General features: G+C 53.3%; 1 protein-coding gene across 1 annotated transcript in view; it reads left to right on the forward strand.

Moving 5' to 3' along the window:
* SEPTIN9 (septin 9) overlaps positions 1 to 24,236 on the forward strand; it is a 109,888-nt gene that overhangs the window by 47,618 nt on the left and 38,034 nt on the right. Inside the window, exons 2-3 of the mRNA XM_035893396.1 lie at positions 1,482 to 2,002; positions 2,364 to 2,502. Of these exons, the coding sequence (XP_035749289.1) occupies positions 1,482 to 2,002; positions 2,364 to 2,502 (660 nt within the window). The remainder of the gene's footprint in view (positions 1 to 1,481; positions 2,003 to 2,363; positions 2,503 to 24,236) is intronic.

Consider the following 24,236-nt stretch of genomic DNA (forward strand, 5'->3'; position numbering starts at 1 on the left):
CCTGGTGTCCTGTGCGATCTCAAGCCTGGGTTTCTGAAGGCTAAATCTCACTGATATTATCCAGTTGATGTAAAGGATGGTGGGCTCATTACTGATGCTTGTGCCGGTCGTTAGCAGTGTGGCTGTCATCACACTGAGCCTGTCACCGCGCTGGCTGAGCCTTGCTTCATGGGGCTGCTTTGGGACTCCAGGGCTGTGCCTCATTCTGTCCCAAGCCTGTGCCTGGCTGGGTGCTGGGGGGCACAGGGGTATGAGCACCCTGTGGCATTTGGATGGGATCCAGCTGCGGTTTGCTGTGTTTCCACTGGTTCCTGTGAAGTTCAGCCCTTTGTTTCCACCTGGCTGGCTCCTGCAAGGAGCAGGGGGTCTGATGGGCTTGAGGGCTTTTACTCCTTTAGCAAGGTCTGGCTGGAGCAGGGTGGGAAGGGCTGGGTGGGGGACATGTGGCTGGCCGGATGTGAGCCAGGATGTGGTCAGGCAGCTGGGATGGGAGCATCACTCCGCAGGAAGCTTCAGCAATGCTTTGTGCCACTGCCCCTGACACCAGTGTCCATCAGGTTTGCTTAGACATGCTCCTGGCTTGGGGGTTTCATTCTTGCGTAGCCTGCCTGACTGTGGAACTCTGCATGCTGAGGGGGACCCATGTGATGGGCAGAGCCGAACGACGGGCACTGGCCTGAGTGCCGCTCTGCTCTGCGGGGGTGACCTGTGCGTCTGCTCTGCCGCAGCTGAGAGTGCGGGGGCAGATCCTGCGCGGTGCTGGGGCTTGAGGAAGGTGGGACTCTGCTGCCTCTTCGCACATAAATCAGAACATCCAATCTGATGTAGAATCCATCTGTCTTTGTCTCCTGACTTCCCCATTGGTAAAAAGGGGATGATGATGATCAGGTTTTAGGATGTCCCTAAGGCCTCTCAGTTGTTCCCTCCCTTGCATCAGGGCCTCATGTCAACATTTTGAAAGCACTTCAGTCTTTGGCCCAGGTGATCCCTAGGATTGTTTTCAAGGCCATGAGCTTCTGTGGCTGCCACCTTTGTTTTTGTTGCTGCATTTATACAGATTTGATGTTCTCCTGGGATTGTTTTCACATTCCTGACTTGAATTTCACTGGCAGCGCTCACCAGGAAGCCTGTGTTTATCTGCTCATCCTTCAGAGGCGAGGGGAAAAGGGAGGTGTTGGGAGTCAGGTTGTTGGCTGCCACCAAGTCCTGTGCCGTGCTTGGCTCCGCTGTGCCCCAGTGGAGCCCTCTGCTTCCCCCCCGAGCACGTGTGGGGTGCGGGTGGGACAGCGAGCAGTGTGGGGGTGGTTTCTGCTCTTAGGGTTGAATTTCCTGGCTCTGGTTCCAGTGTCCACATGCTTTAAATGGGATTATGAACCCTCAGGTGGAGGAGCAGGAGTGGGGTTACAAGCCTCTGGCAAACCTCTCTTGAGATGCTCAGGTGGATGGTAACTAAATTCTGAATTCCTTTTCATGTTTTTCAGCTCTGAAAAGATCTTTTGAGGTCGAGGAGGTAGATCAGTCTTCAAATTCCTCCACCCCACAAAGACGGACCCCGAACCCCCTCCTCAGGTCCACTGTGTCCAGCTCCACACAGAAGTTTCAGGAACTCGGTGCCAGGAATTTGGAGCCATCCACCCGACATGCGGACCCCACAGGCCAAAGATCACCCAAGCCCTCTCTGAGGAGAGTGGAGCTCTCTGGACCCAAACTGCCCGAGCCAGTGTCCAGAAGAACAGAAATCTCCATTGACATCTCATCCAAGCAGGTGGAGAACTCCACCTCAGGGTTGTCGAGGTTTGGCCTCAAAAGAGCAGATGTGCTGGGGCACAAACCCCCGGAACCCACCCCAAGGAGGACTGAGATCACCCTCGGCAAGCCCCAGGAACCGGGTCTCCGGAGGGTGGAGGCGCCGGTGTCAAAGATCCCTGAGATCCCCCAGCGAAGAGCCGAGACGACCAATGCTGCTGTGCCCGACACGGCCACTAAGCGTGTGGAAATTCAGGTAGCGAAGGCTGCCGAGGTCCCAGCCCCAGCGGCGCGGCAAGTGGAGAGCTCGGAGCCTCCTCTGGCCACCCAGCCTCCCCAGGCAGAGCCAAAGCCACAGCCGGTGCTGATGGAGAGCCCACCAAAGAGAGAAGAAGGTGAGTACAGCTCTGGGCAGCTGCTTGGGTGAGACGCTAGCTGATGCCTGCCTTTGTCCCTGGCTGCAGGCTCAGACCCCATGCGGGGACACCGAGCGTTGTGTCCTGCTCTTTTTGGCTCTGGTGGTGATGCCTTTCACGGCTGGTTTTGGATCTGTGCTCAGTTGTGTCTACATACATGGCTGTTATGCTTGGGTTTATCCTGGTTGAAAGAGAATTCAGGTAGCGAAGGCTGCCGAGGTCCCAGCCCCACCGGCGCGGCAAGTGGAGAGCTCGGAGCCTCCTCTGGCCACCCAGCCTCCCCAGGCAGAGCCAAAGCCACAGCCGGTGCTGATGGAGAGCCCACCAAAGAGAGAAGAAGGTGAGTACAGCTCTGGGCAGCTGCTTGGGTGAGACGCTAGCTGATGCCTGCCTTTGTCCCTGGCTGCAGGCTCAGACCCCATGCGGGGACACCGAGCGTTGTGTCCTGCTCTTTTTGGCTCTGGTGGTGATGCCTTTCACGGCTGGTTTTGGATCTGTGCTCAGTTGTGTCTACATACATGGCTGTTATGCTTGGGTTTATCCTGGTTGAAAGAGCTGTCAGTTTGAATAAAAAACGTTATGAAGTCTATAAGAAAATTAAAAAAAAAATGCCAAAAGCCTGGGTGCTTGCAGAAAACGACAACTTGGCCAGCTCTGGCCCTGGGTGCAGAGCCACCCGCCTTGCAGCATGTAGAAAAGCCTCTGACGTGCCGGAGAGGCGGTGGTTGTGGAAGCGTTGTTGTGATGGCTTGTTGTTTAGTGTTGTTGCTTCTGGCTGTGGGGCAGAAACCGCCTCTTCGTTAGCAGGAGTCAGGGTTTTTTTGGCTTTGGAGACAAAGTCTAATAACATCATGGACCAGAGCCACTATTAAACTGGAGCCCTGGCTTATATTAGCTCTATCTTGTTTTCAATTAATCCTGTATTAAAGTCAGCTTCCCTCCCCTGCCAGCCATCATTTATTCTCCCAAATGTTTTGGAGATGTGTTGGGTTTTTTTTTCCCTCTTCTGTTAATTATTTTTCCATTCCCCATCACCCACGAGCTCTCTCCTGTGAGGGATGCAGCGGTCAGTCAGGGGGCACCACCTCCCCACCCTGTGCCTCTCCCCGGGGCTTGTGGGATGGCATGCAGTGGCCAAGCCAGGACCTGGGAGGTCCGTGCCTGGCCCTGGAGTTGGACCATGCACTCTTGTCTCGCCCCACCATGGGATGGTCCCCTGCTCCTGCTCCACCTACTCTCCCCAGTGACAGGGCAGTAATGGGGTCTGCAGAGAGCCCAGGTTTCAGTGTGTGTGCATGGTCTAAAATCAAATCAGGAGTCAGTGGTGGAGCTGATATTGAACCCTTAAGACTTGAGTGGGTTTCTCTCACTGTGCTTGTGTATGGCTTAGGTGTGGCTTTTCTGAGCTAGGTTTTAAAGAGGCGGACAAACACCTCCAGCAGGGAGCAGGCTGGTCCAACTCCAGCTCTAAGACCCAGCCCAGTGATGGGGTTCAGCCTGGGTCTCCCTTACGGGCTCTCTATCCCCAGCTGCCGTGTGCATGGTGCCCAGGAGGCCCATCTTCTCCCATGGGTGGGTGCTTGGCCTCACCCTGTTGGGTTTGGACTGCTTTGAGCTTCTTCCCAAGCTCTGAACCGCAGATGGTTGGGCACTTTAAGAGCAGAAGATCATCTAAGCTGCTGAATCCCCCAGCTGCCTGAGGGGGAGAGGGAGGGCCCTTTGCATCAAGAACGACTCCAGACGCCCAGGACAGCTGCTGGGGATGAGTTTTACCCAAGAGCCCAGCTGTCTGGGGCCTGCCTTGCTGAGCGAGCCAGCCCTTGGTACTGGCACAAAAGGGGCTTTCAGTCTAAATGCCTCCAAGAAGAGCCAGGAGACAAAGTAGAAGGGGTAAGGAGGGCTCCAGCTCCTCCTTTCTCCATCTCAGCAAGGACATACAGAGTCACTGCCAGAGCCGGTGTCCCCTTTCCAGTCATCTCCGAACTCCTCCATTGCCATGACTTGAGGTTACCCTGGGTTGCTCTTGCATGGAACCCCATTTCAGGGCGCTCCTCCCTGTGGTCCACAACACCCACGCTGGGATGCTGGGTGGGTGGATGGCATCCTTGTCACTGGTGTAAGCACATGGAGGAGTTTTGGGGAAAATGTGCAGGGGCCCTCGGGGAGCCCTGTGGATGAGTGCAGGCATGCTGCTGATGTTCGCCAGCTCCACTGCAGCTCTGGCCCCACCACAACCCCCCAAGTGAACACGTTGGCTCCGTGATGCCTGCAGCAGAGGCAACACGTGGCGGTGAAATCGTGCTGCCTCTCGCTGCTCCCAGGGTTTGGGGCACCTGAGAGGTGCTCCTGTGGCACTGGTTGCCCCTTGATCCTGTTGCTTGGTGGTTCTCCAGCGCAAACAGCTGAGCAGGGGACGCCGGCAGCTGCCTCCAGCTGCCCTCAGCCCTCTGCTGGGACTTGTATTCCCCCAGCTGCTGGGGCTCAGCTGCCTTGCCTTTAACCCCTCATCCTGCTGCGGAAGGCATGCAGGAGAGCGTGTTGTGCAGGATGAGGCCGGTCGGAGGAGAAGGGCAATCACCGAGAGCTCGGCATTTCAGAGCAAACCACAAAGGAAAGGAGTAATTATAATGCTCAGCTTCGTTAGGGCGGCACAGCTGGTAGTGTGGGCCGAGCCTGCTCTAGAGCCATGGTTCTCAAGGTGGGAAGAGGGCAGGAGGTGTCTTCATGGGGCAGAAGAGCAAGAAATATTCCTCCCCATCCCTGTTCTCCCTCTCCAAGTCCTTCTCATGCTCTCCTGCACTCCCTGGGGAGCATTGGCTGCGCTTCTGTGTGTTTAACATTGAGCTGGGCCATTGGTGATAGGATGCGATGTACTACTGCACCAGCATCCTGGGCAAAGCTGGGCTCCATGTTCCCATGGTGGCTGGTGCTCCCCAACTGTGACAAGGAAATGTGATGGGATGACCGGGTGATGGGGATTGCTATAGTCAAAGTTGTCCAGAGAAATATGAGTAATGTTGTGCTGTGGGTGTAGGCAAGCGGAGACTATGTAAAGGGCAGAAAGAGGCACAAGCAATTAAAAATAAACATTTTAAAAAAAAAAGGTGAAGGGAAGTGCTGTTTCTGAACCCGCAGGCTCAGAGACTGCAGGAGTCTGCCTTCACTGCATAGGACTTACCAAATCTTAATATCCAAATATGACTGTCCGTGGGTGGTGATAACCTCTCCCGAGCTCCCGCCATGGGCAGCGGTTCACTCCTGGCCCTGGGGCGCTGGCCCAGCCTGGAGCTGGCAGCCGAGGCTGTTCCTCCCTTGTGCTGGCGGGGCAGGTCTGAGCAGGGTGTGTGGTGCCCGCGCCAGTGTGGCTGGAGCTGGTTCCTCCCTGAAGCACCGTGCTGCAGAGCTGGCATGGCAGGAGGGGGCTGTGCCGCTGGCTGCCATCCCACTGCCTGTGTGGGACCGGTGTGGTGGCTGGGTCCTGGTGTGGTAGCTGGGTTCTGCTTTGGTGACCCTTGCTGGTGTTGCTGGTTGGCTTCCTCAGCCCCCATTACCTCCTGCTTCTGACCCTCTTCTTCCTCCTTGGCTTGCTCTGAAGCAGTGGCTTTACCTGGGAAGTCCCCACAGTCCCGGGCAGGGGGGCAGCCCCACCAGGCTCCTTTCCACAGGCTGAGCATGGCTGCCCAGAAGAGGAAAGGAGAATCATTGTGAGAGCAGCAATACTTCATCTGGAGACATCTGCCAGCCCCTCACAAAGGAGGGATCTTGAGGGCTCTCCCCAAGCTGGATATGGGACAGGGCGGTCCTTGAGAAGAGCTAATGGCTAATCCTGCCATGTTCTCCTACCTGAGCATCCCCTGGTGCCTCCCATCGCTGGCGCTGTGTATGGGTGGTTGAATGCCATGTTCTTCTGTTGTTCCTTGCAACCTGGTGGCGGTAAGGGTCAGGGGGAAGGCATTGTTGCTCCTAGAAAAGTTAATGTTTTCCACATCAGTTTAATACTCTGTCTGTGCTCCCCCCAAATCTGAACCTGTTTGTGTTTGTGGTGAAGGCTCAGTTCTGGGATCTCAGGTGGCAGGTGAGAAGTGGTCCTGGGTGAGAAGTGGAAGCCGGTCTGATCTGATGATCTGATTTTCTTGCCCTTGGCAACTGGTAGGGCCACAGTCCTCCTCCCCCGTGGTCCTTTCTTGCAATGATGCCCAGGAGCTTGGTTAGATAAATCAAGGCAGATATAATGAAAAATGGGAACTTTCACCTAAAACAGGGACTTGACCTTCCTCTGCAATGACCCATCTATCAGCCCGGACAAGCACGTCTCTGCGCTGATCCACAGAGTCGTGTACAATGGTCTGAACCATCTCTGAGCTTCCAGCTTTTTGGAGTCTTTCGTCTTTCCCCCATTGCTGCCTGATGCCCCTCTTTGAGACAGTCACACAGGGTGCCATGTGCCTTGTAAAAAGCAGCAGGGTCCCTACTTCTATTTTGCTGCAGAACAAGCAGAAGAACATCAGGACAGTGAAGCAATTCAACTTTTTCACTCTTTTTTCCAGCCTTGGATGCCTATGGAAAGCCTTTTCTTTAGAACTTACTATTTTAGAGGCTTCCATAGAGTTGAGCTAACATTAAAAAAAAAAAAAAATAAGCAAGCTTTCAGATCCACAGGGCTCCTTGCAAAGGCCGTATCTGAAAATGAGGGACCCATTGCTGTATGCTGGGGAAGCTGTGGTGGAGGCTGCAGCCCAGTGGCTCCCAGCCTCTATCCTGGCATGGACACCCAGGGATGGAGAAGAGAAGCTGCCCGAGCTTTGGGGTGAGTTTTTTCTTCTGTGCTGTCCTGCAAGGGTGATGCCAAGCGCGGGGCTGGGCTGCCTTGCTGGAGCTGGGGGTTTAGAGGGATTTGGATGACTATTAATGCTCCCCACAATGAAGAGGCCAGGGCTGAGTGGAGACGCAGTGAGTAATCATTTCCAGCTCTCCGAGCTGCACAGCAATTTAACTGTACAAAGAGATTAAAGCTGTAGGGAAACATTTCCTTAAAACCAGCTGACACATTTGGGCTAGATTACGGGTAGTCTTTGTTGCTGTTATTGTTATTATTTTTAATGGGAAAGTGCCTACAGCCCGAGTTACCAAATGGAAGGGCTGAGTGAGAAACACAGCATCCCAGTTTGTGAACTCAGGTGCCAAAAATGAGACAATCTGGAAAAATGGAGACCTGCAACACCAGTGACTTGGAACGAAGGAGCGGGAGCGTGTGCAGTGGAGACGATTGCATCCCATCACGGAGACGCTGCCTGATCTGGGACGCCACGTGCACGGCCTCCTGCTCACATGGGGAGGGCAGAAGGGGGGCCAGACGCTTTCTGCTTTCCCCCTCCCACTGTGTGCTCTGTCCCTGGCTGTGCAGGGAGCAGCCAGTGCACTGCAGTTCCTTTTGGGGCATATTTTGGGCAACGAGGATGTCAGGAAGGAGGCCAGGTGATGCAGATGTGATGGTGCTTCTGCTGCACATCTTTGCCCCCCAGGAATGTTGTTCCCAAGTGTATTACATTTTTGTTCAGCTCCGGTCACATTGGCATGCACATGTCCCCTTCTTTGTATCTGTGTGGGCACAGTTTATATGGATGCCATCGCGGTCCCATGTGGGTGCTCCAGCCATGCAGGATGTGCCCTGGGCAGCCAGACCCAGGTGCAATCACATGGAGAATTTGTTTGTCCCGTTAGAAGTCCCCGAGGGCCCATAGGAAAAGCAGTGATCTCCCCAGTGGAGATTCATTATGCAAAGGAATAGTTTCCCACAGGAAATGTTATGGTTCCTGCTTCCCTTCCCTCCTTGAGACCAGGAGAGGGCGAACCTGTGGATGCTGAACTGCAGAGTCCTCCTGGCGCTGGGCTTAGTGACCTGGCAGGTCTCTTCCATTGCCAGGTTGGGTCTGTGGGCTAGGTTGTGCATCCATGTCATTGCTTCCTGAACCTTGCAGGAAGCATCTAAGGCTGAACGTGTCTCTGTAGAGGTCAAAGCCTCCCGTTCCAGGTAGAAAGTGACCAAGTGCACAGCACCTGGAGTGTTGGCTCGCTGCAGGCTCATGGGGTCTGTGCTTGTTGTGTTGGGGTGTGAGCCCTGTGCAGCTGCAGGACCCTCTTGGCTCTGCACTTCCATGCATGCAAAGCGGGGCAATCCTGCCCTTGGATTGGCATACATATAAGTGACACTGGAAGGCTATCTGAGATGCAGCCCTGGCTGAGGGTGGCGTGTACGGACCAGACCCAAGAGTTTCCCTGTTTATCTTGCGGTATATGCATGTCTGGAGCCCATAGCAGTCGTGCTGGGGAACATGCTCCCCACCCATCAACTCCTTTGGCATCTTCAAGCTTTCTCACATTTAGGTTAATCATCCTACAGGCTGATAAAGCAAATAAAATCCATTATCTTGACCAAGATAAAACAAAGAGTTTGCTTTGATCTCCTGCAGTAAGGCCTGGCCACTCATTTTGTGACTTCTCTGCTGGGGGAGGGAAGTGATGGCAATAGTGATGAACCTTCTGTAGTTAAGAAATAATTCTCTTCTAAACTATTTGTAGACCTCTGTCCCTGCCTGAGATGTTTCTGTTGGCCAATAGTTGAAGGGACACCATAGGCTGGGTACAGTGCCAACTCCATAAACTGTGTAAGAGGACTTGAGGAACTGAATTGAGATTATGGAGAGATAACTTTGTTTTGAGAAGATCAAACATTGTTGTGAGCAAAGAAGATAACTTGACAGCAAGCCAGTTGTGTTCTTTACTCCCCAACAAACAAACAGGCACACAGACGCTTTGGTATTGTCCAAGATGCTGCTATGAGGCTGAAGTAAACGTGGCTATAAATGGAAGAAGCAGCTGGTGTTGGATTGCAGCCTGTGCTCAGGCTGCTTTGGGCCCAATTTTTCTTACATCTGTTACAAGTTTTGAAGGAGGGACTTGGGGAGAGGGCTGCTTTCCTTTGGGTTAGTTGAATTTGGGCCATTCATTTCACTGATCTTCTGAATGGGTCTCTGCATAGAAGTTCCCTGGATTTCTGTAGGGTAACATGCATAAATATTTCACTCTCTTGAATTGTTTTGTTTTATCTTGGTATGAAGATGGTACAGGACATACCAAGAGAGAAAATTGGACTGAAGGGTCTGGTCCAAAACATTTTGCAAACAAAACTTTGCAGATGTTTTTAACAAGCCATCTAAAATTGCTGTGGCAGCTCAGGAGTGACAGCATGGGGATTTCCAGTTGCTGGACTCTTCCTTGACTTGTATTGTCTGCAGTTTCTTCTGTGTGGAAGCAGTGGGTTGGTTTTTGCATAGCAAAGGCAAATTTGTACAACAGGGATGAAGAACAGCTGAAATGAAGCATCTTTCAACACCTTGGAGTTCAAAGATTGTTGATGCTCTAGCAAATATGAGCAAACCCTTGGATTTATGTTTAGTTTTTCAACCCAAGCAACAGTGTCCAGGTGATGTCCGAGTTGAGTGGTCCTACCAGCCCCTGGGTGTTCTCTGAATTCTGGCTCTGCAGAGGCTTTCCATGGTGCAGCTCTAGCACGGTCCCTGGCTAGTGTTTCCAAGGGGTCCAAAAATATTTAGTGGGAGCTGAGGACCTACCTCCTTTTGTCTGTTTGTGAACTCAACCTTTGTCCATCCATGAGCAAGACCTTTGCAGGGAATGCTCCCAATGCACATGGCTTCATCCACGCATACTGCCTGGCATTCACACTGCCTTTCTCAAGATGTCTGCCCTTGAGCTGACCATCTGGATGTCTCCCTTAGCCTGGTGTGAATTGTGTCCACAGAGGGTTTATTTTTCTCTGCTGAATGTAAAGAGAGCCTATGCAATCAGTTCAGCTGGAGATGCATCCATTTGGGTGAGACAAATTTTACCCTTCTATATTGTTTCCAGAGGCAAAGAGATGGAGGTGAAAAGGGATGTTACAGCAGGACAGAACTGTGCAAGCCACCAGTCCCTTGTGATCAACAGTGCTTGACAGTCCCCCAGCAAAACTGGTCTGCTTGTGTCAGGTTGTTCTGCAAACAGGTCACTGTGGACAATCATTTACTTAAGTGCACGGGTCAGACTGTCTGATGCTTATCGACAGTACTTCAACACTTTATGATGGCTTTGTCTTCTCCCCTCTCCTCCTTTCTTGCTGTGCATGGAGTGAGACAGGCATTCCTTCCCTCTCTCAAAGAAAAGCTCAGTTTGGGGAGATCTCAGGGAAAGAAGATTAGATGGGAATCCAAAAGGATGTGGTGCCTAGGAGGAGAGGGCGGTGATAAAAGTTAATGATACATAAGCTCTTGAAAGGAGCTTTCTCAGTTACAGCTGTATGGTAGCTCACAAGTCTTAAATTGTAGGGCACTGCTTTCAACTCCAGCATGAACACAGCCAGGGCATATTTTATGTGTGATGGGTAGATCTGGAGGGACATCACAGTATTGCCCTACCCAGCTTGGGCTGGAGCCCCTGCCTGTGTTTGTTTCCCCTGCATGCTATGACTCTGGATGGGAATTTTTGTTTACTCTGCTTGTTATTTCCTCTGATCTGGGAGGCTGTGCTGCTTTCTACTAATGCACCAAAGTGATGATGTCCTCCGAACCGTTCTCTGCAGCTCTGGTACATGGAAATACAGGATGAGTCCCTGGTTACAGTCTCTGAAGCTACGAATGTGCAGGCTCAGGCTGCTGTGGCATAGAGGTTGCTGTCCTCCACCGCATGTGTGATGGACTTGGGGCATCCACGGGCAACTTACTCCCATCTATAGTGGAAATAAATTCAGGCACTGAGAGACGGAAAAACGCTGAGAAGATGACAAAAGGTTGGATGGCAAGAGAGCCTGGTCAGGATCCTGCCTTTGCTGTTCATGTGCTCGTTGTCCTGGGTGCATCCCTCTACTCGTTCCAGTTTCTCCTTTTGTAACAAAGAGCTGGTGAATGTGACAACACACCTTCGGTTCCGTCCTTGCATTGAGTCCTTTCTTCTTCAAGGTTCAGCTGGTGATAAGGAAGCTGCTGGTTCTGGTCACAGAGGTGCAGTGGGGTTGTGCAGGATGGGAGAAGCTGCTCTGCCCAGCCTACTGGAGTGGCTCTACAATGAGAGAGGTCCTCAGCTGTCCAGGAGGGGAGGATGGGTATCAAATGGTTTCTGTATCAAACCCTTCTCCAGTCTACTCTGCTCTTCAGTCTGCTTCCTCCAAAATTTGAAAACCCTGTAGTTTGGAGGGGAAAAAAAGATTTGGAAGGCAAACTTTGGATGTGTGGGGAGCAGATGTGGGGATGGATGCTGCCTCCTGATTTATGGAGGCTGCTGACACTGAGGGAGGTGGAGCAGGAGCTGGCTGGGTGTTTGGATGCTCTTTGCCTCATGTCCTTCTCCCCTACTTCCACCTTGTGCAGATAGGAAGGAGAATGGAGATTACCTTGGAGTTGTCCAGATTTATCCTGGGAAAAAGGAGTAGATCTGAGCAGCTTTTCTGATAAAACATAATTGTTTAGACAAACTCTGGCTGAACTCATTTCCTCCTGCAGCCCAATGTGCAGATAAAGGGGGTGGAAGTGGGAGGCTGAGTTCATGGGCTGCTGAGGCCCTCCTGGGGGTCACACCACCCCCAAGATCCCCTGTCCACTCATTTTGGTGGCCTTGGAGAAGATGAAAGGACCCAGTTGAGTGCTGAGGATGGTGCCCAGGCTTTAGGTAGTTTAGTGCTCTGAAAAGTGGAGGAGACCTTGATAACGCAGCACATCAGTGCTGGGTACAGGGAGATGTGGGTGGTCCTAGAGGACAGCATTAGATCCATCACAGTTCATCTGCAGAGGATGGTTGCATGTTGCTCTGTGGGATGTGGTGGGTGAATTTGCTCCAGCCATGCTCTCTCCAAACCTGGTGGTCCTGGGCATAGGGCAACTGGGCAGAGCCATGCCCTGTTTGGACTGGAATTGATGACACAAGCAGGACTTGGGTGGCATGTGTAATAGGAGAGGTGGTGTCATGCCCTGTGTGGCTTCTGCTGAGGTCTCTAGGAGTCGCGTTGTGGAGTCAGATGAAATCTGAGATCCTGCCATAGTGGTGATATTCATCCCACCATCCCTTGGGGAAATGGTCCTCCTTGTCCTACCTTGTGTAGTAAATAAAAGTTTACTTACAGCCCAGGAACGCACGGCCTGGGAGGGTGTTGGGAGGTGAAGGGTTTTTGCGTGGCCCTGAAGGAGCTCTGGGGTTTCCTCTCTGCTTCATGGCTTTGGTTCCCAGGTAGAAAAATCTTGCAAAGGAGCAGCTCTGTGGGTGGGAGCTCAGTGAAGCAGAAGCCTTTGCATGGGCCCTGGGGCTTGGCTTTGTTTCCCTATAGCAAGGCCACATGTCTGTGCATGTCACCTGGAGAAGAAGAGCTGGGAGGAGATAACCAGTGCTCCCGTGGGCTGGAGCAGCCAGGGACAGCAGCAGGTGATGGGCTGCCATCTGTCTGCCTCCCCCCTTGGCCACTGTCATCCAGCATCTCCCCAGAACCCATGTTTGCATTGGACCCTGGGGGTTTTCTTTTCTTTTCTTGCACTGGGGCTGAAGGTTGTCCTGGTGTCACCAGCAGCAGTGTACCCTGCTCTTTCTGCCCCAGGGCTCTCCATCACCATCTGGCACCTCTCTGCCATCCCCTCCCCAGCGACACCTGGGCACATCTCTGAAGATCAGACAGTGCAGTAAAACCAGCTCCTTATTTAAATCCCTGTTTGGTTAGAGAGGAAAGCGGTAAGGAGCAGGGGTTATGAAGGAGAGGAGCAGAGGAGGAAGAAGCAAGAGAAGACCTTGGCTCTGCTGCCCTCAGGGCCCCATGGGTCCCAGCCCGGTTCATGCTGCATCTCCTCCACGAAGCCGTTGCAGTAGCAGAGGGGATCCCTGGGCTGTGTCCGTCCTTAGCTTCAGAGCAAGCAGAAGGGAGAGTGTTACTTCCCTCTTCCTCTTGGCTGCTCCTGCTTGGCAGGAGCCTGCCATCCAAAAGTCTTCAATCTCCTTCCTGCTCTGTCCAAAAACCAGGCCAGGGTCCTCCTCTCTGGAAACGGGGCTCTCCGGGATGCTGCACAGGGCTGGACCCTTCCTCCACACGTGCAACCTTGGGCAGGGGCAGGAAGGATGGAGCTGAGCAGTAACTGCTCCTTGTGGAGAGGGTGACGTGGGGATGGGGCTGAGCTCCGCTGACCTGGCTCTGTGGGGCTTCCAACTCTGCCCTGGCACTGCCCAAAATTGCTCTGCAGAGCTTCAGGGAAGGAGCATTTGGCTTCTTCTCTGCTCAGAGGAGCGGGAAGGGACTCTTTGGGGTTATTTCAGCCCATTTGTGGGACAGACAGTCTATGGGACGGTCATTTGAAGAGTGAGCAAACCAAAGCCATCATTTCGGCTCCACTGAAAGAGCAAAGCTTGGAAAGCCTCACGTCGCGGGCTGCAGAGACAAGGGGGGACATGGCTGTGGCTTTCTGGTGGGGAACAGTCCTGTGTCCCTTGGGAGGGACACAGAGACTGTTGTTTTGAGTTTCTGCTTTTCCTTCTCATTTTCAGACAGGCAAAATTAATTTTTCTTTTTTATTGCCTGTGGCAATATTTATTTTACTGCTCTGTGGCAGTGGGGACTGGATAGGTTTTGCAAACTGAGTTTTCCCTTGACAAGCCCCTCCTCTGATTTCACACTTCCAGCTGCCAGGCTTGGTTTTAAAACAGCTTTCGCCGAGGCTGAAAATATTTGAAGGGCAGAGCAATGCCTTGCAGGAAATGGCTTAGGCTTCCTGCTCCCAAGATGGTGTGAGTGTTAAAACAGAACTGGAGAAATATTAGACATCCTACATCCGGCACAGCAGAGGAGAGCGACCCTGGGGTGATGTGATGGAAAGCCCGTATCCCCCGCTGCCTGAGCCCAGCAGCTTCTGGCAGGACGAGGGGCCCTGCCGGTGCCCCCCCAGATCCCTACACCCCTGACTTTGTAGAGGGAAAAATGGGCAATTTTTTTTCCTGCTCCACTGGGCTTTGCTGTGTTTCAGTTCTGTGGGAAACGTGTGGGGAGAGCTGGTCAAAGCTGGGGGGGCAAGGTGTCAGCAGGGTGAATTTCCAGCAGAAAATGAGAGTTGGGAAAGCACTGCTTTTGATGAAATGTTTGCTGCCAGTTTTTCTGCCACCTTCCAGCCAAAGTGAAAGGCAAAATTCTAAAATAGATGATCAGGAGTCGGTCCCATGCGTTTGGGGCTGCAGCGGGACCTTCCGCATCTGTCAGCGGAAACCACGTTGACATATTGGGTTAATCAGAGGCAACTTAATTCTTCCAGCCTGGATAATTTCCCTCTTCATGCTGGCTGAGCACCATCTACCTGGCCAGGCAGGGAATAGCAGCTGGCTGTCTGTCTGTCCAGGACAGAGATGCACAAGGGTGGAAGAGGAATGAGAGTATTTGTGTGCAGGCAGTGGCGGGGGGAGGGAGAGGGCAGTGGCTCTGCGGAGCGGGGTGGTCCTCGCTGGAGCTCTCTGATGGGTGCCACATCTTCAAATGTAATTCAGCTCACTGGGGATTACTGCCCCCTTATGAAAAGCTTCTTCAAACCCCAGTGTGTTGGCTGGAGCATGGAGATTTAGGTAATTTTATTCAAAGTGTTATCAGCTGGCTAAAAAATATCCGACACCATGTGGCTGGGAGCCCACACTTGGAGTGGAGGAACGAGGTGAGAACTGCAGGGCTGCAGGCAGAGCAAGCTGGGTATGGGTCAGAGTTTTTCTCTGCAGCACCCTGGGCTGGTCTGAACTCACTCACACTGCCTTCCTCCTAATGGTCGCTGGGAATCATAAAATTCCTCATAATGGAAGAAAAATCAGACCTCTTACGCCCATGCCGGGACCTGAGTCACTTTGGGAGGCGTTGTTCCAGTTCCGGGAGCAGAAGCAGAGCAGGCGGGTGCCCTCTCGGGCTGGTTTACCATGAATGGAGCATTATGCTATGCTCCGAACATCCTCCTCCCTGGCTTTCCTCCTTGACCCCTTCTTTTCCTGCACTGTTTCATGGTGGGGCGGTGGGAGCTCCAGCTGCTCTGCAGGAGCGAGGATCAGGAGGGGGTGAGTACTGCCCTCAGCAAGCAGCCCTGTGCCTGGGGAGCTTGGCAACGCAGGTTCCTGATGCTCACCTTTCGCTATGGCACATAGCTCTGCTAAGCCCTGAGCGGCACAGCCCTTGGGATTGGGGATTTGGCTAGGCACACCCTATTTACTTTCCCAGGTTTTTCCATGGGGCGCTTTTCCCCGGGAAAGCTTTGGCCGGCAAACTTGGGGGAGGGGAAGATGAGGCTGCTTTAAATCCCCAAAGTAGTTACAGCTGGCTGAAAGCTGTGTATGCAGCCCTGTAATACATCAGTGGTGCCCACTGCTCTTGCACAACATGCTGGTGCTGGTTAAAGCTCTGAGGGGGGATGCAGGCCAGCTGCGGTCCCAGTATGGCTTGGTGCAGGCAGGGCTGTGGGGGGCAGGAGTGGAGGGGGGGTTGGACAGGGTGCTTTGGGGCTGCAGGACCAGAGGGGCAGATGCTGTATCTGTTTTGGGACAGAAATACAGTTATTCACCTCAGAGCCATCCCTATTTGTCTATGTGGCTGCAACACTGTGCAGGGACCGGGAAGGTGGTCAGACAAAATGGGGGGAAGAAAGAGCTTTGCTGTCCCAAATGGTGCTGGGTTGAAGCCCTCTACTGCCTTGCTTGCCCCATTCCGGAGCAAAACCTTGCGGATGGAGTCAGTGAAGCAGTTACCCGTGCAGCATCTGCAGGTCCGTGGGCCTCTGGGTGCCATCGGGGAGGGCAGATGGGGGGGAATTCATCAGAAAAGGAAACATGCTTCCACAGAATTGTCCTGGAGCCCTTCACATGATTCAGCATCACCGGCTTCTGCTGAGCAGCTGTGGTGAAAATGTGGGTCTGCAGGAAGGAGCGAATGCTGCTGTGTAAATCGCTGCACCGTTGATTTATTTTTCTTCTTCTTGTTGGCTGACCCCAGGGACCCCCTCCCAACCCTTCCCTCCATGCGACTGCAGGCCAGTGCGTCCCTGCGCGGGACGTGCCTTCCTTCCCACGGCTCCCACAGAGGGATGCGGAGCCCCAGGGCTGCAGCAGTGGGAGAGGCATGGAAAGGTTTGGGAAGAGGTTTGGAAACGGCTCATTAAAAGGCTCCATGCAGGGCAGAGAGCACCGCTCGTCTCGCCGGACCGCAGGTCTGTAGGGAGGCCAAAGATGATTGCTCAGCTTGTCTTGAATCTGAAATGAATGGGCAATTTGGGGCCCAAGGAGGGAGTTTTAGCAAGTCTCCGTGAGATCCTGTGATCTTGCCTTGCCCAGACATTGTGAGCGGGATGGGATGGGGAGGGCAGGGACATCCATCCTGCATCGGGCAAAGTGGGGCTGTGCTGGACCTGCCCACAGCCCCTGAGGGCTAAACCCAGCACCCAGCCTTTGCCCTCAGAAGTTGGTGCTCCTTGGCCCTAAAACACAAAACCTGTGTGATGACAAGGGAAGAAACAGATATTTTCATGCCTTGACTTTGCATTCCTGTTTCTCGTGCCTTAGGCTTCAGCTATTTCCTGGTCCTGGCAACCAGGGGGGCTGTTAAAGTGGTTATTTTAAGGATGCTTTCCAGAAGCCCCCAGCTCTGTGTGCTGGGGCTCTGGGAAGAGTCTGATGGGATGTGGCTGCTGGTCCCTGTTCAGCAGCGCACAGGGTGAAGGAGGGGTGCTGAGCTGTGGGGTTTTTGACTCTTCTGGTAGACACAGCAATACTTGGTATGTAACTTTTCTCCTACTCACAGGGACCCCTTGCTGGAGCCAAGGTGTTTCATGCATCATTTGGGTGGAGGTCTTGCCAGCAAATGAGTTACAAGGGCCATAAAAGACCACAGGAGCATTGCGGTGGCTGCTTCTCCCAGCCCTTCTCTCCAGTAGGGTTGTTTCCTAAAATTCCCTCCCCTCACATGATGGAGCTGACTTATAATGGGGGTTGGAGGAGCTTGAGTTGTCCAGTGTCCTGGCAGGACATGACTTTCCTTGGGTAGAAGGCTTTCCCTTCATGAGGTTGGAGGCACAGCTGGTTTCCCCATTGCTTTTCATCGAAAAAATACATTTGCACTCCAGCCCTTGCTTGAATGATCCCAAACTCTGGATCCAGGGTCTGTTTTTGGAGCCCTCAGTGATGCTTTTCTTTCAGGACCAAAAACATGACTGATGGTTCAGTGCCCTAAGAATGTTCCCGGTATTGTGGGGATGGGGGGAGGACACTGGGGAGACCTGGGCCCCCAGAGACGTGCTAAAGTCGGTAGCACTCTCTGCTCTCAGCTACAAGAAAGTGTCAGAAACGAGAGCTGTATCCTGCAGAACCGAAAACCTCAACCCTAATGGGGCCTGTGACCTTTAAGAGGCTGTGAGCGTCGCAGAGTGAAGCCACTGCCTTTATCTGCAGATCACAGCCCTGCTGCTGCCTGGGGAGGAGGGCAGCTCTGAGCGGCGCTTGGGTCGCTACGGGGCCCTGCTGGTTTCACAGGGTGATGGGGCTCAGCTCGATGGCTGCTTTGTGCTGGCCGTGTTAAGACGAGGGTTTGGGAAGTTGGCGTGGTGCACAGCGGCCGGTGCATCAGAGCCAGGGACATGTGTTGCTGTGGGTCAGCGGGTGCTGGGTGCTGCCTCCCCTCCTCAGGTACTTGTGGGGGACTCTGGGACCTGCAGTCTGGAGCATTCCCATGCCACATGCTCCAGTCCTTGTGGGAAATGGAGACAAGATTGGGGAGGACCCTAGGTGTCCTGCAGGTTTGTGTCCAGGGGAGTTGCTCTGAATACATCCCATGAAAGGATCTCCTTCCATTGGACCAGAAAGCATGATCTGCTCTTACGATGTTAGGTCTATGGGTGCTGTAAAGCTGGGAATTAGGTGTAACAGAGCCAAACAGGTACAAATGAACCCCCAAATCAAACATGAGCCAGGTATACATGGTAGGACTGACAAAATGTTTCTTTTATTCACACCTAAAGATGAGCTCTGCTTTCTCAGAGGCAACTGTCTCCCCAGCAGCTCCTGTGATGGTTCCTGATGCTCAAGCATTGGAAGGGGCTGCCCAGAGAAGGGGTCGAGTCCCCACCCCTGGAGGGATTTAAAAGCCAGGCAGACAAGGTGCTTAGGGGACATGGTTTAGTGGTGGAATGGCAGGGTTAGGTTAGCAGCTGGACTTGATGATCTTAAAGATTTTTTTCCAACCTAAATGATTCTATGATTCTATGATCCGTTGAGAGCTTATTCAGCAGCAGCTACCAATTTAGGTGCCCCACCTCTCCTGGCAAATGCAACCATCTGCCTTCCTGGCCCCCATCATGCATACGTGGGCACTGTGCTCGGTGCTGAGCACTGGTCTTGGACCACATATACGTAATGCTGTGTAGGCTGGAGTGGTGGTGGTGGTGGTGAAACCTGGGTGCAGGCGCTAGGCGCTCCATTCCCTACTCAGCTCCAAACTCCTGGTGTGATTGTGGTGCAGGTCTGCCCCTAAATGTCTCTCAAATATTGGTGCTCATATATATATATATATATAAAAAATATGTATATATATATACACTGAAATATCTCAGGGGTAATTACAGCCACCAAAATTGGAATTAGGTGCCTAATACCTCTTAGGATGTATGTCTTGGCTCTTCTGCATCTCTGACCCCATCACCCTGATGCTGGAAGAGCATCAAAACCCGAGACATGCCCTCTCATGGGGAGAGGGATGACAGGAGTAGCTGGGGCAAGGGAGGAAGGGACTGGGTGCTGTGCTGAGACCTAGGAGCTCCAGTGGAGTTAAGTGTCCTTATTAATCTTTACAGAGCCTCGGGGCCTGTATTGCTGGTGGGGTGGTGCTGGATGAAGGTGCCCAGTGGGAGCGTTTTGGACCTGGGGTAGAAGCTTGCCTTGCACGTCCAACACGATCGGTGGCTGCACCCAAAACCCAGCTGTCCTTCAGCAGAGCTTGGCTTGCCACAGCTTGCCCAAGCCCTCCTGCTGCCGGGAGCACGCAGGGGCCAGGCCAGACACATCCCCTCGCCGTGTGCGCGTGGGCAGGGGCAGAAACACCAGAGCCTTTTTCAGGAGAGGACCATACCTTTCCCCAACAGCTTGTGCATAGATCATGGGCCATCATGTGCTTGTTCCCCTGGCCTGCTGCTTTTTAACACCTCTGGGTATAAAAGGAGGACTTGGAAATATTAGTGTGGCATCTTCCCTGTCATGATGGAGCCCATTGCAGGCAGACCTCATGTTACAGCTTAGCACGGAAAAAAAAGCAGGAAGAGAGGTGTTTCTCCAAACAGCAGGTTAAGACATCTCTGACCCAGCTCTGCTGCCCCACCTTTCCTCTCTCTCTCTCCAGCAATTAGGCAGCTTGAATCCATCCCGCCCCTCTTCCAAACTCCTCCTTGGGCTGCAGGATGTCCTGTGAGATTATCGAGTGCTTGACTGAGGGGCTTTCTTAGCTTGGCGGAGGCTGAAGAGGCCCCAGAAGGCTCCCGTGCTGGGGGAAGAGCCTGTTGCCAAGTCGTAGGAGGAATTCCCACGTTCCCGTTCCTTCCTGCTGGCTGCCAAACGCTTGTCCTGTCCGCGAAAGCTGATGTATTTGGTTGGATTTAACCTTTGCTCAAAGAAGCGAAGAACAGAGGTCTTTTACTTTTGGTTTCTGGGTGTAAATTCACAATTCAGCAATGGTTTTGTATGCATGACACGATTCTGTGGTGGGAAAGGCTGGAGGGGAGACAGAGAGAGACTTCACTTGGGTGAAGTCCTTTATAGCAGGGACTTTCCGGGAGCCTGCAGAGAGATTACCCTTCCTTCCAACTCTAGCGAAGCCCCCAAACCAGGCTTTAGATGTCAGCCAGACCTTACTATTTCAGGAAAAACAAAAAGGCAGCCCCGTGGGACATGGGATTTCTCACGCCTGTGGTTGCTCCAGGTCCTGCCCAGCCACACGGACACGCACGTGCTCCCATGCTTTCCCTGCTGGCAGCAAGCATGTCCAACTCCAGCAGTGGGGAGCAATGGAGTTTCCAGGACGGGAAATGCTCTTTTTCATTACTTCTTTTCATTCCTATGGCAGAAGGCACAGCTAGCACTATTTTTTTCTGCCCTGGACCCTCTTTTTATTCTCTAGTTTGTCTCCTATCATATGAGCCCTGGTGACACTGGTGCTAGTGATTGCCACCAGGCACGTAATCAGCAGCACCCGAGTGCTGTCAGAGTGGTGTGGGAACCACAGCCTGGCCACTTCTGTGTGGTTAAGTACATGGATGCCCAGGTTTGGGGAACCTGAGAACAACCCAAACTTCAGCTCCAAGCTCGCAGACTCAGGCAAAGAAGAAAAGGAAAAACACAGCAGGTACTGGGGCTGCCTGAATTCATTTTCTGAGGACATCAGCCATGGCCCATGTGTGGGATAAGCAGGAAGGGTACAGAAAAGAGAGGTCACTGAAATCCCGTGGTGAGGTTTTTGTGCCGCTTGTAGTTCTGCCATGCTGAAGATCAAATTCCCTCCTGGTCTGTACCTCAGTATTTGCCGGTTCAGCCCCTCCGTGCTCACAGAGCCATGGGCGCTGGGTGCGAAGCTGCAGGGAGACTTTGCCACAAATGCTGCTCTGTGGCCGCTTGGCACAGCGAGGTGCTCGCCCTCCTCGAGCGAGCATTGAGTTGCATCATGCTGGAGATGGACAGGCTACTGGTCTCAGCTCTGCTTGCTGTGAGCAGATGCACCCATCACCTTGCACCCAGCGAAGGGCTAGGAGGAGTCGTCCTGACAGAGGTCAGCTGTATGGCAGGGAAGTGCATAGCCTCCAAAAAGTTGGAATGACCTTGTCTCCAAGGTGATAGGATTTGGTTCTAATTAAACAGAAGCCATGTAGGTGACCCTGGGGTGCTCCTCCCAGCAGGCAGCCCGCAGGGGTGGGGAGAAGCTGCTGATGGGGTGAGACACGTGGTTGGGGGGGGTTTGCTTTGGAGTGGGCTTGTGGTGGGACCCTGGGGAAGCAGCATGGAGAGGTCAAACCTTACGAGTGTTTGCTGTTCCCGTACCAGCAATTCCTTCCTGGAGCTGGAGCTCTGGGAGAGCAGCAGAGGCAGGGGCAAATATTTTTTGCTGTGAACATGTGGAAATCAGAGGTTTGTGTGACACACTGAAGAACAGGAATTGGAGTAATTGCCCCCAAAATGACAAGCTGTTGATTGTAAGAAGTGCAGCCCATGGCACTGCAACCAGCCCAGGGGTTATGACCGGTGCCATAACCCCACTTCTTCCTTTTTTTTTTTTTTTTTTTTAAAAAAACTGACCTATTTAGTTTAAATAATAGTTTTAATCAATAGTAAATAATAGTTTAAACTAAATAGTTTAGTTCTTTTTGTAAAAAAAAAAATCTGTGTAAATCTCTGCTCTCCCATTTAATGCCTGCTCTCAGCACTCCCTGAAAATTGCCCAAAAATTCCATCTTGGTGCAATTTAGGATACGCTCCAGCCTGCCCCAAGAACATCTGGTATCTGTGCATCGGGTGATATTAATCACAGCGTGAACGCGGCCAAGTGTTAAACTGCAGAGCCCTCCCACCTCCCCCCTGCAAATGAAGGTTGTTTCAATGTTCCAGCAATAAAATTAACCTAGCAGCCTGGGCAGGCGGTGATCTGGCAGGAACAACTGCTGTGTGGGATGAAGGGATGAAGAATGCTCTTAAATGGGCCAAGAAACCGTGTATTCCTATGACTTTTTGAAATCCCTGCGGTGTTTGAAGCTATTTTCTAGTCTTCTGAATCCACGACCGTTCCTGCTGTGTCTGCAACTGCTCCCTCTCCCCCGGTATTTTGTGCTGAGGCTGCTGTTGTTTTGGGTGTAAATGCTGCTCCCTGTTTCCAGGAAGGTAAACACCCCTCCCTCGCCCTGCTTTGCTGTGGAGATATCAAAGTGCTTCCCAAAGGAGGAGAGGTGGTGTTTCTGTTTTGCAGATGGAGGAACGGCGTTGCAGAGGCTGCTGAGAAATGCATGTGGATCTGCTCGCTCGGAGGGCGCTTGTGGTTTTGTCCCAGGACACTTAGTGGCTTCTTTTAATGGTGGGCAACGAGCAGACAGGACTGGCACAGGGAATATTTTTATTCCCCTTTTCCTCGGGTGACTGCTTGCCAGACAGTGGGCAAACCCCCATCAGCACCGTGCTATTCATGTTGCCCCCAAAGGAAAGCCTGGCTGAGATTTTCCCCAAGATCCCCAGTTTGTGGCTGAGTTTAAAAAAAAGAAAAAGAAAAAAAAGCAACAAAAAAAGACAGAAAAAAATGAAAACTATGTCTCGAGTGCAGTTGGCGCCTTAACCGCCAAGGCTGCCGCGCTTTCAAGGGAGGCAGCCCCAGCGCTGCCGCATGGGAGGGACGGGGCGGGGGGATAACTCTTGTGTGCTGCCTTTGATGTTGGAGGCTTTTACCCGCCTTACCCGGGGAGAAACTGGGAAGAAACTCGAGTGCTTTTCATCTCTGGTAGTGAGGGAGGCAGAGAGCCAGGAGGGATTTGCTTTGTGAGACCTTTACGAAGGGAATTGAGCAAAACTTTTCAGAAGTTGCAGGGAGACTCGCTGGGGCGGTAGCTGAAATAGGTGCTGAAGCATCCTTGGCTCTTGCAGACGCCGGGCAGTGCGCATTGTCCTCCTCATAATCCTTGGCTGAGTAAGTCTCTCCGCCTGAGCTCTCCCCAGCCTTAGACAACAAAAAGCCACGGCAAGGGATGTGCTGGGGTCCCGCAGTGGGGGTAGTCATGGAGCCGGCAAGCTGGAGCCTTAGCCATGCGATGAGTGCAAGGGATGTTGAAGGGTAAGGAGGGGAAAAATAGAGCAGTGGCTTAGCAAGGGGAAATGCCAGGGGCATGATCCAGGCATCGGTGCAGGGAAACGCTTTGTCAGGGCCTGTGCTAAGGGAGGAGGCAGAGCCAACTGTGCTGCCCGCTCAGGTTCCCGGTGGGACGGGGATGTGCTGGGCTGTGTCTCAGCATTGGGGCCAGACTAGGCAGGGAGTGGGAGAGGGGAGTCACAGTGGCCGGTGCTAGGTTCTGGGGGTGAAATGGGGCGGCAGCAACCCCAACGTGATCCAGGCAATGGGGGCTCCTTGGGGTGTCAGCTCCCTGCAGTCTGGGACCCCACTGCGGGCAGGCTGCCCTCACCCAGCTCCCCCAGCCCTGCAGTGAAAAGGGACCCTAGTCACTGGCGATACCCGGCCGGGGACCCCACTGCGGGCAGGCAGGCTGCCCCCAGCTCCCCCAGCCCTGCAGTGAAAAGGGACCCTAGTCACTGGCGATACCAGGCAGTGGTGGGAGTGCTGCCTGTGAAAGGGCCCATATCGAATTTGGGAGCCCTGCCTCAGCCAGAGGGGCCAGGTGTGGTTGTCTGCATCTGGGCAGGCAGTGGGAAGGGGCTGCTGCAGCCTCAGCTCGCCTGCCTGGCAAACGCAGGGCTCTGTCGGCTTTGTGGGCCGCGTCGGAGATGCTTTTGCATTACTTCCCTTGGGAAACACATTTCTGTAGCATGGTGGGGAGCATCTGTGGTGATGTCAGGGAGGGCGGGCAGCCCATGGTCCTCTTTCTCCTCGGTTTTGGCTCTGGAAGTTGGTTGTGAAGTGATGGGGAAGGAACCTCCAAATATTCGATGGCGCCTTGTCCTGATGAGCATTGGGGAAACCCCATCTCCTGAGCATCCTTGTGAGCGCTGGTGCGTGGTGCAGGGCACCGGGCCAGGGCGGCTGCAGGGCTGTTTGCTGCAGCTCTCGGTGCCCGTCTGGGAAGCGCTCCCCAAAAGGAGCCTCCTGCTCTCCCCTCCGCTCACCCACCCAGGCACCCACAGCCCTGGGGACCCCTCCCAGAAAAGAAAAAAAAAGCAGGGGGATGCGGATGCGCAGCTGCCTGCCGGGGGTGAAATGTTGGGGCTCTTGCCCGCGGGACCCCCGGCTCCGCAGCGCGGGGGGGTGGGGTGGGAGGTGCTCACGCGTGGGACAGCCCGCGAGGAGCGGGACTC

Source organism: Egretta garzetta, unplaced genomic scaffold (assembly GCF_000687185.1).
Source record: "Egretta garzetta isolate BGI_Z169 unplaced genomic scaffold, ASM68718v1 scaffold34, whole genome shotgun sequence".
NCBI classification, from domain to species: Eukaryota; Metazoa; Chordata; class Aves; order Pelecaniformes; family Ardeidae; genus Egretta; species Egretta garzetta.